General features: G+C 46.9%; 1 protein-coding gene across 4 annotated transcripts in view; it reads right to left on the bottom strand.

The window, feature by feature from the left end:
• Nucleotides 1-111: 111 nt before the first annotated feature.
• Nucleotides 112-16,937, bottom strand: part of SPG11 (SPG11 vesicle trafficking associated, spatacsin) — a 102,892-nt gene continuing 86,066 nt past the window's right edge. For 3 of the 4 annotated variants that reach the window (XM_021940518.2, XM_031668766.1, XM_021940519.2), the window contains 10 exons: nt 12,694-12,833; nt 11,048-11,246; nt 10,216-10,353; nt 8,376-8,509; nt 6,940-7,047; nt 4,620-4,788; nt 3,267-3,355; nt 2,903-3,058; nt 1,606-1,757; nt 112-349 (listed from right to left, as the gene is read on the bottom strand). In XM_021940518.2, coding sequence (XP_021796210.2) covers nt 169-349; nt 1,606-1,757; nt 2,903-3,058; nt 3,267-3,355; nt 4,620-4,788; nt 6,940-7,047; nt 8,376-8,509; nt 10,216-10,353; nt 11,048-11,246; nt 12,694-12,833 — 1,466 coding nt within the window. In that variant the 3' untranslated portion in view covers nt 112-168. The remainder of the gene's footprint in view (nt 350-1,605; nt 1,758-2,902; nt 3,059-3,266; nt 3,356-4,619; nt 4,789-6,939; nt 7,048-8,375; nt 8,510-10,215; nt 10,354-11,047; nt 11,247-12,693; nt 12,834-16,937) is intronic. The other variant, XR_002523044.2, reaches the window with a different exon arrangement.

Below are 16,937 nucleotides of genomic sequence, written 5' to 3'. Positions count from 1 at the left end.
GTCCCAGCTACTCGGGAGGCTGAGGCAGGAGAATGGCGTAAACCCGGGGGGCGGAGCTTGCAGTGAGCTGAGATCCGGCCACTGCACTCTAGCCCGGGCGACAGAGCCAGACTCCGTCTCAAAAAAAAAAAAAAAAAAAAAAAAGAAAACAAGCACCTATGAAATCATCTAACCTGCTAGCATGTCCTTTAGACAGCAACCTGTCTGAGGGTCCTTCAGAAGCACATTTACAGTTTCATAAAACTTGTGTTCATATGCCAACTTGTAATACAGGTAAACATCTTCACAATATGTGAGTAATTTCTTCAGGTTTTCCATGACCATGTCAGTAGGCTGATGTTGTTTATATCTAGATAAAGAAACATAATGTACAGGTTAAGATAACTGTTGTTTTTTTGTTTTGTTTGAGACAGAGTCTTACTCTGTTGCCCAGGCTGGAGTGCAGTGGAGCAGTCTTGGCTCACTGCAACCTCTGCCTGCTGGGTTCAAGTGATTCTTGTGCCTCAGCTTCCTGATAGCTGGGATTACAGGTATGTGTCATCACCCTGGCTAATTTTTGTAATTTTAGTAGAGACAGGGTTCTGTTATGTTGGCTAGGCTGGTGTTGAACTCCTGGCCTCAAGTTACCTGCCAGCCTCAGCCTCCTAAAGTGCTTGGATTACAGGCGTGAATCACTGTGCCTGCCCGTTTTTTTTTTTTCCTTTTCTTTTCTTTTAAATAAAAGATGGAGGTCTCACTGTGTTACCCAGGCTGGAGTACAGTGGCTTTTCAGAGGTGTGAACTCCTGGGCTCAAGTGCTTCTCTTGCAGCCTCCTAAGTAACTAGGACTACAAGTGTGTACCACTGTGTCCACCTTAGGATATTGTATTTTGAGTGAGGGCTGTCAGCTCTGAAGTACCACTTACTATTACCTATAGAGGAGACAGTGCTGGAGTCTGGGTTATCTCAGACTAGTATTGTGGGTGCTTGATAAAATACTTTATTAAAAATGAGTATGTTAATGCTCACCTTATAGAGTTAAGTTTAGTACTCCAGAAGGCACCTCTGATGTTTTAGTGTTTTTTGTGGTAAGAGTCATACACTGTTGTTGCCAGGCTGGAGTATAGTGGCACGATCTCGGCTTAATGCAGCCTCTGCCCCCAGGTTCAAGCGATTCTCCTGCCTCAGCCTCCCAAGTAGCTGGGACTATAGGCGCCCACCACCACACCCAGCTAGTTTTTACATTTTCAGTAGAGACAGGGTTTCACCATGTTGGTGAGGCTGGTCTTGAACTCCTGCCCTCAAGTGATCCTCCCACCTCAGCCTCCCATAGTGCTCGGATTACAGGCGTGAGCCACTGTGCCTGGCCATTGTTTTAGGTTTTTGGCAATGAGTAGCTATCCTCCCATTTTAAAGTACAAAGCACTATAAGCAAACTGTTCTTGTTCATCTGTTTGCATAAATCTGTTAAAAGACTCTTCCCAATAAGGATTCTTGATATTGCTTTGCCATTTTAAGTAGAGGTAATCTAAAGGCATGGTGTACTTAGCCATAAAATTCTTAACACTTGTCTCACCTCAAAGCAGAGGCAAGGATAAATGTTTACAGTCAGCTTTTAATACTTACTTTTTGGAAATCTCTTCAAATATACTGGACTTTAATAACCTTTGCTGCTTAAATTCTTCCAAGTAATTAAAGTCTCCTTTAAGTATCACTTGCTGGTATAAAATTTCAGCCCAATCTGGAACAAAATCATAGGCCTCAGCCACAATAGAAGCCTTAAAGGGAGAGAAGTGAAGAAGGACACCATCAGAGCCCATCTGATGTAAAATCAAAAACAAACTGTTGTAGAAAACAATACTGTATACTCACTCGTGTAGTGAATATGATCATTACCAATTATGTAAAAAGGCTCTATGTATCGGAGGTGGTGAAAAGTCTGGTGTGTGTTTGGCATTTTCTCTCCCATAAATCCCCAAATTATCTTAAACCTTTTTTAAAAAAGAGACATGGTCTCACTATGTTGCCCAGGCTGGACCAGAAATTCCTGGGCTCAGGATCCTCCCGCCTCAGCCTCCTGCATATGTGGGACTACAGGCATGTGCCACCATGCCCAGCTTTCAGTGTTTTTAATCTTCCTCACAATGAATTAAGACCGCTAAGAATATATCACTCCCATTAACTCAGCAGTATAAGGAACAGTGAAAGGGCTGATTCCCTGATAATTCACTTCTTTAAAGGGCGAGAGCCAATCTCCCTGACTTCCTGTACTAACCTGAGTGTGCCATTCTGTAACTGCTAGGGCTAGGAGGTTCTTGCAGGACCACTAGCAAGAGTATTACTCTGAACCTCAACTATCTTAAGACAGTGGTCTCCAACCTTTTTGGCATCAATGACAGACTGGGAAGGATGGTTTTGGGATGAAAATGTTCCACCTCAAATCATCAGGCATTAGATTTTCATAAGGAGCCCTTGCATGTGCAGTTCACAACAGGGTTTGTACTCCTATAAAAATATAGTCCTGTTGCTGATCTGACGGGAGGTGGTGCTCAGGCCAGTAATGCTTGCTTGCTTGGTGCTCACCTGCTGTGCAGCCTGGCTCCCAGCAGGCCATGGACCAGTACCAGTCCGCAGCCTGGAGGCTGGGGACAGATAGTCTAAAGGGCCAAAGGTGTCTGCCTCTCTGCTGTCTTAATAGCACAGGAAAGGGAGACAGCACTATCTTACCATTCTCTTAACCTCTGCCCAACAACATCCTAGAGAGAAATACATCAAATTGACATTTTCTGTTGGTATCAGTTAAGTCAGAACTGGATTGTCCTGGTTCTGTCACTAGCCCTGAGACCTTACCTCTGGTTCCATGAGTGGGACAGAAGGAGAAAGGATGCTAGCAGTGCTGCCTAGAGTTTGCTTTCTTGCTCACCTGGTAGAACCGAGGTAGGGCCAGAATACAGTCCATTAGCTTGTGGCGGCCCAAGTTGATGAGCATGGTGTTCTGGCCAGTGTTCAGAAAGTGAATCTGCAGAGTTATCAACTTGGTGAGCCGCTGACAGTGCTGGGCCTGTCGCACACAGGAGTCCTGAGGAACAAGGGTGGAGAGAGGCACACGTAGAGAAAGACGTAGTTGTTACCTCCTCTGTGAACCCTCACAAGAGTATTCACCCTTTCTGTTCCTGGTTGGCCTATGATGCCCTCCCCCTTCCCTTGGAAGAGCCCAAGGACAAAAGGAAAGAATTTTACTGTAGACAGCAAGTCCTAAGGCCAGTCTGGAAAAAGCCTTTGGTTACCTTGGCATAACTCTCTGCTGCATCCAGCATCAGAGTCAGGGCCTTCAGCAGCAGTTGCTTCAGCTGGTGCCCATCCTTGAGACTGTCCTCTGTAGGGGAAATAAAGATTTGCCAAGTCTGACTCCCAAAGCCGACTGTTATCATCCCACTTATAGTGATGGGGGCTAGAATAGAAACATCCCAGCCATGTTCACAGCCAGGCAGGAACACCTCACTCAGATAAAGGTTACTGGGCCGGAAACGCATATGCCTATTGTAACTTCACTCTGAAGTAGGATTCAGTGCCCCCTCTAATGCCTCATTTCTCCAAAACATCAAGGAAGACTTACATGGTATCAACATGCATGTTGGTTCCTGGTGAATGATACCCTGGATATACAGGCTATATAGATCCAAGAGTATAATCCTAAGGTGCAAATGTTTTCCAAGTCTCTATTCCATCTGTCTGCCCAAGTGGGGTTCCTGCTGAGCGACATATCCGCCTCAAAAATATATATATTTTTTGAGACAGAGTCTCTCTTTGTCACCCAGGCTGGAGTGTAATGGTGCAGTCTTGGCTCACTGCAACCTCCACCTCCTGGGTTCAAGTGATTCACCTGCTTCAGCCTCCCGAGTGGCTGGGATTACAGGTGCACACTGTCACACCTGGCTCATTTTTTTTTGTATTTTAGTAGAGACAGGGTTGCACCATGTTGCCCAGGCTGGTCTTGAACTCCTGAGCTCAGGCAATCCACCTGCCTCGGCCTCCCAAAGTGCTAGGATTACAGGCATGAGCCACCGCACCGGGCCACCTACCTCAAGATTCTTCTAATAGCCAATCTCATGGGCTCGTCCTTTGCTGTAAGAATTTTACCCAGGGCCGGGCGTGGTGGCTCATGCCTGTAATCCCAGTACTTTGGGAGGCCAAGGTGGGTGGATCACGAGGTCAGGAGTTTAAGACCAGCCTGGCCAACATAGTCAAACCCTGTCTCTATTAAAAACACAAAAAATTAGCCAGGTATGGTGGCAGTTGCCTGTAATCCCAGCTACTTGGGGGGCTGAGGCAGGATAATCATTTGAACCCGGGAGGCGGAAGCTGCAGTGACCTGAGATCACACCATTGCACTCCAGCCTGGGTGACAGTGCGAGACTCCGTCTCAAAAAACAAACAAACAAAAATACAAGTTACCCAGGTGTGGTGGCGCATGCCTGTAGTCCCAGCTACTTGGAAGGCTGAGGCAGAAGAATTCACTTAAACCCGGGAGGCAGAGTTTGCAGTGAGCTGAGATCATGCCACTGCACTCCAGCCTGGGGATAAAGCATTTTACCCGGCTAGCAGCACTGTTCTGGTAGTGCTGCTGTGACCTCACTCACCCCAGGGCTGAGACTCAATCAGTTTCAGTTGGATGCGGGCAGCTGCCTCGTGGTTCTCGCCAATCTCCCGGCACATGCTGAAGCACAGGGCAATCATATTGTGCTTCTCACTGTCTCCAGGACGGCAGCGTTTGATGTAGTCCAGCAGGGCTGTCTTCAGGGTACCACTCTGCCAAGAATAAAAGGGAATAGCAAGGTGTCAGTCAGGGACTGCAAGGCAGACAGGACTAGCTGAGTCATCTGGTTCTGCATTCCTTAAAAACTCCCAAGAAAAAGGAAGAGAGGAGCAAAAATGAGAATGAATACAAGTTTTATGCTGTCCCAAGTATGAGGAAACAGGCATGTGCGCTTTCCTGCTGGGAGTGTGAAAGGCGAAACTTTTCTTTTTTTTTTTTTTTTTTTTTGAGGTTGAGTTTCGGCTTTGCCGCCCAGGCTGGAGTGCAGTGGCCGGATCTCAGCTCACTGCAAGCTCCGCCTCCCGGGTTCACGCCATTCTCCTGCCTCAGCCTCCCGAGTAGCTGGGACTACAGGCGCCCGCCACCGCGCCCGGCTAGTTTTTTTGTATATTTTAGTAGAGACGGGGTTTCACCGTGTTAGCCAGGATGGTCTCGATCTCCTGACCTCGTGATCCGCCCGTCTCGGCCTCCCAAAGTGCTGGGATTACAGGCTTGAGCCACCGCGCCCGGCGAAAGGCGAAACTTTTCTAAAGGGAGAAGCCTTAAAAATACACTCGCATAAGCTGATCTAACAATTCAGTTTCTAGGAATCTATCCCTAAAGAGATAAGCAGAGAAGATGAATGTAACAGGGATATTTAATAGCAAACAATTAGAAATAATCCAGATATCCAAAATCAGGGGAAGAGAATACCATGTAGCCATTAAAACTTATGTAGGAGATGATTTGTTGATTTGGGAAATAGTCATGATATACTTTGTTAAGTGAGAAAAGCAGGATATTTCATACCTTCACTGTATAAGTTTTATTAAAATGTAATTATATATAGATGTTTTCGAGTACATGTTCAAAGAAAGGGCCTATACCAAATTGTGAGTGGCTGTCTCCCGATGATGGAGAGATACTGAGGGCTTTTTCTGTGTTGTTCTGTTTTCCAAGTGTCTTACCTGGAATATGCATTACTTTTGTAACCAGAAAAGTTATTAAAGGAATATATAAATGCAGAAGGAAAACTGCCTAAAAAACAATTTTAAAAACCCTCTAGGGGATCTTGAAGATGCACCCATGTCCAGGACTTGCTCCTCACTTGATGACTAGATTGGTCTGTCCTGAAATCGGCCCAATATTAAAGAGATTTTTTTCTGCTTTGTCTCTTAATCCTGCCTGGCTGGGCCCATGTTCCCAGAAGCCAAAGGTGAAATGAGCAGAAACAATGAGTCATCCAGACAAATGATCTGGAAACAGGTACTGTGAGGTATATGCTTGGTGTCACAGCACACTCAGGACAGACGGGCTCTCAGAACCCAAGACCTAACCAAGTCAGGCCTTTGCTTCCAAGCCGCCTTCCTGTTCATCATCATAAATGGCTCCACAGCTTTTTAGTCTAAACTTTTGTGTTTGATTCCTAACCTGGCTCTTAGCAGCACAATTTTTCACAGTGTCCTGAAAACTCTCCACTCTAAAAGCCCTCAAACAACCTCACAGCTAGACAATCCACTTTCAGCCTGGCTCTCAGGGTTTTTGCCCCTGCCAGAGAAGGCATTTAAGACAGTATAGGCAGGTGACAGAGGCTGAGGTGGAGGAGGACAAACTTATTTTCTTCAGTATTTAGCATTGGCCGGGCATAGTGTAATCCCAGCACTTTGGGAGGCTGAGACGGGTGGATCACCTGAGGTTGGGAGTTCAAGACTAGCCTGACCAACATGGATAAATCCCGTCTCCACTAAAAATACAAAACCAGCGTGGTGGCCTGTCCGCTACTTGGGAGGTGAGGCAGGAGAATCGCTTGAACCCGGGGGACAGAGGTTGAGCTGAGATCACACCATTGCACTCCAGCGCAGTGCAGCAGAACAAGCGAAACTCAGTCCTCAAAAAAAAAAAAAAAAAAAATATATATATATATATATATACACACACACACACACACACACACATATAAATACATATAGCATCAGCATATTCACTGACTGATCTGAACCAGAATCTGAAGCCACTGGTGATAGTGTGTGTCTTGGGGAGGTCCCCAATTCATTCCCTCCGTTTTCCTAAGAGTCTAGCATGACTGAGATTATTCCCGAGAAAAACTGAGGCTCCTGAATTGTCAGCAGTACACCCCATCCTGGAGCTTGTTACTTTGCACCTACCGGATCCAACTTCTTCCTCATCAGCACTTCAAAGTAGTGCTTTTTATGCAGCAAATCAAATATGTATGTCATCTCGTTGTACCTTCCAATGCCAGTGAGGAGCCGTACCTGTGAAGTGGGAGGACAGCTCGCATCAGCATCACCTGGAGTCTGGAGTTCTCTGAGCCAGACCACTACCATCAGTGGCTGCTTTCAGATGCCAAGCTCCAGGAGAAGGGCTAATTTCCAGGCTACCATGCTTTGCTCCCCCCTGCCCCATACCCAACAGGGAGCCTCTGGAGAATTCAGAAATGTCAGTCACTGGGCCACCATTGGCTGTTCTTTTTTCTTTTTTTTTTTTTGAGACGGAGTCTTGCTCTGTCACCCAGGCTGGAGTGCAGTGGCACAGCCTCAGCTCACTGCAACCTCCGCCTCCCAGGTTCAAGCAATTCTCCTGCCTCAGCCTCCTGAGCAGCTGGGATTATAGGCGTGCGCCACCATGCCTGGCTAATTTTTGTAAAGAGACAGGGTTTTACCGTGTTAGGGTGGTCTCGAACTCCTGACCTCAGGCAATCCGCCTGCCTCGGCCTCCCAAAGTGCTGGGATTACAGGTGTGAGCCACCACACCCGGCTTTGCTGTCCTTAAATGTGGCGCTCAGGCTGGGCGCGGTGGCTCAAGCCTGTAATCCCAGCACTTTGGGAGGCCGAGACGGGCGGATCACGAGGTCAGGAGATCGAGACCATCCTGGCTAACATGGTGAAACCCCGTCTCTACTAAAAAATACAAAAAACTAGCCGGGCGAGGTGGTGGGTGCCTGTAGTCCCAGCTACTTGGGAGGCTGAGGCAGGAGAATGGCATAAACCCGGGAGGCGGAGCTTGCAGTGAGCTGAGATCCGGCCACTGCACTCCAGCCTGGGTGACAGAGCGAGACTCTGTCTTAAAAAAAAAAAAAAAAAAAATGTGGCTCTCAAGTACTAAAGTGCCATTCTCCTGGGCAGGCACTCTTCCTCTTCTCACCGCTACTCATCACAGTGGCCCAGTGGCTTGCTCAGTCACTCAGGTCAGTTTCAAGCCCAGAGAATTTAGGGAGGCACATGGGAACTGAGTTGCCAACTTACTTCAATTCAGAGGTGGGGGGAAGGTTCAAACCTCGTTTTGGGGAAAAATGCAGCTGTCTTAGCCCTCTAGAAAAGTTAACTGCCCTGACAAGGAGGTGGGATGGCCCCGGAACCTGGCAGGGATCTTCTCCCTTTTGTTCCTTTGGAGCAACCTCTGATTCTGACAGAAATCCTAACTTGGAGCAGAGGGTTGGGCTGCCCAGCCGACTCTCAAGTAGGTAGTGGTATCCAGATGGGCAGAACTTCCTACAACTACATCAGCTCTGGGCTGGCCCCCACCCTTCCTACTCCTCTCAAAGGTTTCCACAGGATGGAGACGGGTTGAGGGGGTTACTTACCACCAGCCCATACTCCTCACTGGGGGCCAGGTGGTTATCTGTGAGCATCCGGGCGGCCTGTAGGACTCGGATGATGCCCTCCATGTGGCACGTCAGGGTGAAGCAATGATGGGCCAGGATCAGGAGCTCTGTGGCTGGGAGGGTAGGCACTGGTAAGATAGGATTATGAACCCTGGCTGCCTACTGTCAACCTCTGCCTGGCAGGAGGGAAAAAGGGCCTGGTGGAGAAGGGGCCTGTCTGGAGAGGTCCCTCCCACCAGCCCTCCAAGGTCCGTGAACTCAGCAGCTCTAGCTCTGAGACAGCCCCTTGGTGACATCCAAATAGTTCTCTCAGTCATAGCACAATCCTCAAAGACAATCATGTAGTGACTATCCCCAGAAGGCCCCCAAAATGAGAACACAGCACCCTCGCCTTCTAAACATGGAGAAACTTCCTGCAGACAAACCAATGGAGTTCCTGCCAACGTGAATCCAAGGGCATTCTCTGCTTGTTATCCCAGCGGAAGGTCTCAGGGCCTAATCAAGTGCCATTTGGTGTTCTGGCTTTCTAGAGTAGTGAAAGATCTGACATGTACAGATTTAAAAATGCTACAATCACTGTAAGCACAATTAAAAGGCAAACTGGGAAAAACACCTGCAATGTGAGGACCGAAAAAGGTCTCCATCCTTAAAACATGCTGCAACCTCTGGGCTTTTGCATCTGCAGGGCCCCTCTCCAGTCCTCCTGACTACTAAGCATCCCTGACAATGAATCCTTTAGGCCTTCGTTTGAACATTTCCTCCAGAACTCTATCTTGACCCCATCATTCTGGCTCTTACTGTGTATTAAGACCCTAGTCTGAGCTCCAGGAATTGCTTATACACCATAGCCTAGGTGCTTATAGTGCCTGGCACACAGCTGACACTCAGTAAATACTGTTGAACTGGACCGAGAAGAGATATAGAAGGCTATTTTTATTTAAATTTCTTTTAGAGATGGATCTCACTCTGTTGCCCAGGCTAGAGTTCAGTGTTGCAATCAGAGCTCACTGCAATCTCCAACTCCTGGGCTCAAGGGATCCTCCTACCTCAGCCTCTCAAGTAGCTGGGACTACAGGTGTGCACCACCGTGCCCCGCTAAGTTTTTAAAAATATTTGTAATGACAGGGTCTCACTATATTGCCCAGATTGGTCTCAGACTCCTACCCTCTAATTATCCTCTGCCCTCGGCCTCTCAAAAGCATTGGGATTACAGGCATGGGCCACTGTTCCCATTCTAAAATACAATTTTTCATTATATATAAGAGAAATCTGTGTAACCATTAGAAGTTATATAGGAGAATATTCAATGCCATGAAAAATGTTAATGACAGCATATTCATAAAGTAAAAAAATTATAAACTATATGGAGTATAATGTCATTTTTTAAAAAAGAACCTATCACACATTCTAATGAAGGCCTATAATGAGTTAGACATCATGGAAAATAAACAGGCTTTGAAATCCACAGCCTGGGTTTGAACACCAGCTCTGCCACTTAACAGATGTGATCAGCTTTCCTAAGGTAAAGTTTGTCTCCCTTCTAAAATGCGGACAATAATATTCACTTTGCAGGGCAATATAAGAGTGAAATAAGCATGTTGAGTAAAGGTCACCTTTTTGTATGGTTTTAAATTTGGGGGTACTCATCCATACTTTCTAAATTTTCTTCAGTGAAGTTAAGGCTTTCTACCAAGAACTTATAACCCCTGCTGGAGGGCTAGGTATCCAGAGCAGGAACAAGGACCCAAATCAAGTTTTGGAGAGACTGGGAGAGACCTGTTTAGGGCCAAAATATGTAAGAAAAAGGCCAATAACTTACTGCAAGACAATTCCCCATGGGGAACGGAGGAAATCTTATCCAACAACTTCATGCCTACCAATGTGTGGTCTTGACACAGAGTGGTCAGCTGAAGAAATGTCTGGCTTTCCTCTGTTGGGTTGAACATCTGCTTATGTCCTGTACAGAGAGGTGTGAAGACAGGTGCTGGTTTTATCATAAGAGAGGCCCACTCTGCCCAGGCTTGGGCACCAGGAGGTGATGCTAATGGAGCTCTGCAGCTCTCCACTTGCTGAGCTTGAAACCCTTGGCCTATTGGTCATTTTATAGAACAGGTTTTTTTTTTTTTTTTTTTTGAGACAGAGTCTCTCTGTCACCCAGGCTGGAGTGTAGTGGGGTGATCTTGACTTACTGCAACCTTGGCCTCCCGGGTTCAAACGATTCTCCTGCTTCAGCCTCCCCAGCAGCTGGGACTACAGGTGCCAGCCAACATGCCTAGCTAATTTTTTGTATTTTTAGTAGAGGCGGGGTTTCAGCATATTAGCCAGGATGGTCTCTATCTCCTGACCTCATGATCCGCCAGCCCTGGCCTCCCAAAGTGCTGGGATTACAGGCGTGAGCCACCCCACCCAGCCAGGACAGTTCTGTAGCTCAGAAAGCCACAGCTACTCTCAATGTAATCATAAAACAATAAAAAGTAACAGCATGTATTTTGTGCATGTATTTTGTTGTATTTAAACAAAATACATTACTGGAATCCAGAAACTTGAGAGAACCACATACAGGGTGTATATAAGCACAACATTCAAATCCTTAACACTGGGAACTAGAGAATGCTGTCGGAAAGGTTGGCAATCGCTGAGGGGTAGGGCACCTGTTCCCTGTGATGAAGTAAGCAGCTCCCGTGTCACCTCTTCTGCCACGAGTTCAGCCACAGTATCTGGCTTAAGGCCCTGTGTGCTGATGAAGGCCTGGGCTCGTTTGCATCGGTCAGGCTGCTGAGAGGCCAAGATTTCCCGGAGCATGGCTTCACCATCCTGAGCAGCAACATCTGTGTAGGAACAGCCCAACTCCTGAGAGGAAGACAAAGCCAGTCAAGGCCACTTTTAGAAGCCAGGGAAAAGCAAAAGAGCCCCTTCTGAAATCTGATGTGGACAGACTCCACTGTTTCTGTTTTCTGAGCTTAAAGACTACTCACCCTCAGCAGGAACCTTAGAAAAAGCAACTACTGTTTTCTAACCCTTTCTATCATTTCACCAAAGCCAAATCCAGGTAAAAGAAAGGCTTGTCTTCAGAAAGCATCAGGTGATTCTCTTGTTGAGCACTGATTTTTTTGGTTGGGGGCTGGGCGGCGGGGGCGGCAGAGAGTTTCATTCTTGTTGCCCAGGCTGGAGTGCAATGGCACAATCTTGGCTCACTGCAACTGCTGCCTGCCTACTGGGTTCAAGCAATTCTCCTGCCTCAGCCTCTCAAGTAGCTGGGGTTACAGGCGTGCACCACCATACCCAGCTAATTTTTGTATTTTTAGTAGAGATGGGGTTTCTCCATGTTGGTCAGGCTGTTCTTGAACTCCTGATCTCAAGTGATCCACCTGCCTTGGCCTCCCAAAGTGCTGGGATTACAGCCATGAGCCACCGCACCTGGCTTTTTTTTTTTTGGTCACCCAGGCTGGAGTACATTGGCGTGATTTTGGCTCGCTGCAACCTCCGCCTCCCAGGTTCAAGCGATTCTCCTGCCTCAGCCTCCCGAGTAGCTGGGATTACAGGCGCCTGCCACCATGCCTAGCTAATTTTTATATTTTTAGTGGAGATGGGGTTTCACCATGTTGGCCAGGCTGGTCTCAAACTCCTGACCTCAAGTAATCCACCTGCCTCAGCCTCCCAAAGTGCTGGGATTACAGGTGTGAGCCATTGTGCCCGGCCTGATTTTTAAAAATATTATGAAATGTAAGAACACCAACTAAAATGCAAGAACCCTTATTATTCCCAGAGCAGCAGCAAAACCCTCAATTTCCGAAGAAGCCTTTGAGTCTTCTCCAAGACGTGGGCTTTAGGGTTTGGCTGTATTTCTCTTGTGCTCTTCTACTTCCAGTCTACTGTTTTTCTCCCCCAACCAGCACAAAGGTACAGACAATTTCTGCTCGCTCTGGCTCTTGTCTTTATAGTCATCACATTCCATACGGAATGCTCCAAACAATCATAATGCAAAACTCAAGATATTAAGTCTAGAAGAGACCCTCATGGTCAAATCGTCATTTATAGGTGACAAAACAGGGGCCCACAACCCTAGCTTTCTGGTTTGCTGAGCTGCAGCCAGGAGTCAGATCGCCCTGGCACCTGGCCTGGTGTCCTCCCCACCATTCCCCAAAGATAAAATTATGAGGGCCAACATCCTGACAAGAGCTCTACTCCCAGGTCATGATTATCATCTAAAAGGCTAACTTGGCAATGTCCAAAATCAACCTCAAACTTCTCATTTCCCTCCCTCTCAGAAAGAGGAGCCCCACCCCTTGGCACATACCTTGGCAAGATCATACAGACAGAGGACCTGTCGACAGTAGTTCTTTCCATGGAGGCATTTACTTGTCAGCACTTCCAGGTTAGTCACCACTTCATCACTGGAGGGCACTGTCACAAACTTCTGACTATCCAGACTTGAAGCTGGAAGCAAATACGAGTCTGAGGGGCTTCAAGCTGGGAGGTTCAGGCCTCTCCCCAGCTCTCTATGGCTCTACCTCTCTGCTTGAGGCTCCCTGCACTGCACTCCCATGACTCTGATTGGGGCTATAGGACCACTGCTGACAGGGGCCCACTTCAACTTCTTTCACTGCCTTCTTCCAGGATATTCCAGCCTGGGATACCTCAAAGACCTCATACGCTACAAAGACTCAAGGCTACCTAATGAGTGCTCTAGAGATCAGCACCAAAGATGCCTGCCAGAGTCTCCTCATATGTTCTCCTTCCTATATCAAATAAGTCACAGTTGTGGCCTTAGTTCCAGCCTTCATCACTCTGCATCCTGAGAAGCTGTTATCTGTCTCCTGCTGCCAGCCCCTTACCCTCAATCAGTCTCCGACATACTCATTTCTAAAATGCAAATATGCTTTAATTTTTTAAGACACAGTCTCACTCTGTCGCCCAGGCTGGAATGCAGTGGCGTGATCTCAGCTCAGTGCAACCTCTGCCTCCCGGGCTCAAGTGATTCTCGTGCCTCAGCCTCTCGAGTAGCTGGGATTACAGGCATGCACCACCACACCTGGCCAATTTTTGCACTTTTAGTGGAGATGAGGTTTTGCCATATCGATCAGGCTGGTCTCGAACTCCTGGCCTCAACTGATCCATCCGCCTCGACTTCCCAAAAGTGCTGGGATTACAGGCATGGGCCACTGCACCCACCTGCAAATATGCTTTAATTTATAGTAAAATTAAAATCTATTCCTGATATTTTTTTAAAAGAAAGCTCTTGGCTGGGTGCAGTGCTCATGCCTATAATCCCAGCACTCTGGGAGGCTGACGCGGGCGGATCACCTGAGGTCGGGAGTTCGAGACCAGCCTGACCAACATGGAGAAACCCCGTCTCTACTAAAAATACAAAATAAGCTGGGTGTGGTGGCTTATGCCTGTAATCCCAGCTACTCGGGAGGCTGAGGCAGGAGAATTGCTTGAACCCAGGAGGTGGAGGTTGCGGTGAGCCGAGATCGTGCTCCAGCCTGGACAACAAGACTGAAACTCCATCTCAAAAAAAAAAAAAAAAAAAAAAAGCTCTTAGCCTAAAATAGAAGAAGATATTAATCTGATAAAGGATTTCCATTAGGAAAAAAACAGGAATATTTGTATCACACTTTGTAATGGCAAAAAAAAAAAAATAGAAAATTTAAATGTATATCAATAAAGCATTAGTAAAGCTTAGTACATCTATCTGTACAGTGGAATACTCTGCAGCCATTAGAAAGAAGGGGGTTGATCTATATGTACTGACAAGAAAAATGTAGATCAATATGATGTAATCTCATTTTTGCAAAAAATAAATATTGTGTGTGTGCCTACAAGTAGAAAATGCATACCAAGCAAGTAAAAGAGAGTTATTCTGGGCCAGGCGCGGTGGCTCACGCCTGTAATCCCAGCACTTTGGGAGGCAGAGGCAGGCAGATCACAAGGTCAGGAGTTTGAGACCAGCCTGGCCAATATGCTGAAACCCCGTCTCTACTAAAAAAATACAAAAAAATTAGCCAGGCGTGGTGGCACACGCCTGTAATCCCAGCTACTTGGGAGGCTGAGGCAGGAGAATTGCTTGAACCCAGGAGGCGGAGGTTGCAGTGAGCCAAGATTGCGTCATCTGTCTAAAAAAAAAAAAAATATATATATATATATATATAGTTATTCTGGGGAATTTTGTGGGGGTAGTGTTGAATTGGCTTTTTTTTTTTTTTTTTCTTTTGCGATGAAGTCTCACTCTGTTGCCCAGGCTAGAGTGCAGTGGCATTATCTTGGTTCACTGCAACCTCTGCCTCCCGAGTTCAAGCGATTCTCCTACCTCAGCCTCTGGTGTAGCTGGGATTACAGGTGTGCACTACCACACCCAGCTAATTTTTTTATTTTTAGTAAATATGAAGTTTCACCATGTTGGTCAGGCTGGTCTTGAACTCCTGACCTCAGGTGATCTGCCCACCTCGGCCTCGCAAAGTGCTGGGATTACAGCATGAGCCACCATGCCCAGCCTGAACTGACTTTTTACTTTATACATTTCTATGTTATGTGATTTGCTACACTAAGCACATGTTAATTTTTATTTTAAAATATTATTAAAAAGTGCTGTAGGTCAGAGGTGGTGGCTCATGCCTGTAATCCTATCACTTTGGGAGGCTGGGGTGGGAGGATCCCTGGAGCCTAGGAGTTTGAGGCCAGCCTGGGCAACACAGTGAGACCCCACCTCTACAAAAAATTTAAAAATTAGCTCGGGATGGTGTTGTGCATCTGTGGTTCCAGCTATTCAGGAGGCTGAAGCAGGAGGACTGCTTGAGCCCTGGAGGTTGAGTCTGCAGTGAGCCATGTTTGCACCACTGCACTCCAGCCTGGGTAACAAAGTGAGGCCCTGTCTCAAAAAAACAAAACAAACAAAAACCCTTAAAGATAAAAACAAATAAAATAAAATGCAACTCAGACCATGTTATTCCCCTGCTTAAATCCTTCACTGGGAGTTCCAATTCTAGGTAAGTTGGTTATAATAAGCTCAATCTACTGTATCTTTCCCACTGAATTCAACACAAAACCTGGACACAATACATGTGGCAGCTAAATAAGGACTCTGGAAAAGGAAAAAGTAGCAGGCAAATTGAAGATGACCAGAATTATCATTTTCCCCCTCTAGCAAGCTCTAGCCTGAATGCAGTGCTGACTAAAACCTAAGAACTAAGGGCTGAGGTGAAGTGTGTGTACGAGAGAGTGCAAATTCCAGAAGCTCTCTAGTACCAGTTTGAAGAGTGAAAAGGGGAACTCCTAATTCCTGTTCTTCCTTGTCCTGGCTCCCAAGCAAGCCACTGGCAGTGGTGGGAGAGGCTGCAGTGGCAAGAGTCAAGGCTCTCAGAAAGGGGAGCCTTCTTTTTTTTTTTTTTTTTTGAGACGGAGTCTTGCTCTGTCGCCCAGGTTGGAGTGCAGTGGTGCGATCTCGGCTCACTACAAGTTCCACCTTCTGGGTTCACGCCGTTCTCCTGTCTCAGCCTCCCGAGTAGCTGGGACTACAGGCGCCTACCACTGTGCCCAGCTAATTTTTTTTTGTATTTTTAGTAGAGATGGGGTTTCACTGTGTTGGCCAGGATGGTCTTGATCTGACCTTGTGATCCGCCTGCCTCAGCCTCCCAAAGTGCTGGGATTACAGGCGTGAGCCACCGTGCCCAGCCAGTGGAGCCTTCTTTCCTGAGCAGGGGCGCTCTGGTCTCAGGAGGGCAGAGTAGACCCCTGTTGCTTTTGCATTACCCTCCTGTCACCTGGCCCTGGGTGTAGGAATAGTCAAGATAGTGCAAGACAGGGTAGGGGTAACTAAACCTTCAGCTTTTGGCCGAAGAACTGAAAAGATAACCCTCAGGGAACCAGAAATTAGCTGAGAGAGCCCCAGGAAAGCAACCCAATAAATTTTTATGAACTACAGGGCTCACTCCTGGACTACACATGTATGGCTTTGATCCTAACTAGCATAGATCGCCACCAAGGTCATAGATTGCCCATTAGGTGGCATGCACACACAGGACAGATCTGAATACTACCACAAAGGAAAATGAACTGATACTGAAACCACAACGCACAGGCAGTGGTTTGGAACTTCAGTCTGAACCAGGTCAACTGTCTGCTAAAAAATATCAACATCCTTCACAGGATTTAAATAAGATCCATAGTCTCAAATAGTATATTTGAATAATACACTACTCAAAACGTCCAGATGCAGCCAGTCGTGGCGGGTCACGCTTGTAATCCCAACACTTTGGGGGGCCAAGGCGGGTGGATCACCTGAGGTCAGGAGTTCGAGATCAGCCTGGCCAACATGGCAAAACCCTGTTTCTACTAAAAACACAACAAAATTAGTCAGGTGTGGTGGCACATACCAGTAATTCCAGCTACTCGGGAGGCTGAGACACGAGAATCACTTGAACCTGGGAGGCTGAGGTTGCAGTGAGCTGAGATTGCACCACTGCACTCCAGCCTGGGTGACAGAGCAAGTCTCCATCTCAAAAAACAAAAACAAGAAAACAAACAAAAAAACTCAAAATGTTC

This window comes from Papio anubis, chromosome 7, assembly GCF_008728515.1.
Source record: "Papio anubis isolate 15944 chromosome 7, Panubis1.0, whole genome shotgun sequence".
In the NCBI taxonomy this organism is placed as follows: domain Eukaryota; kingdom Metazoa; phylum Chordata; class Mammalia; order Primates; family Cercopithecidae; genus Papio; species Papio anubis.
This window is presented reverse-complemented; position numbering and strand designations above follow the sequence as displayed.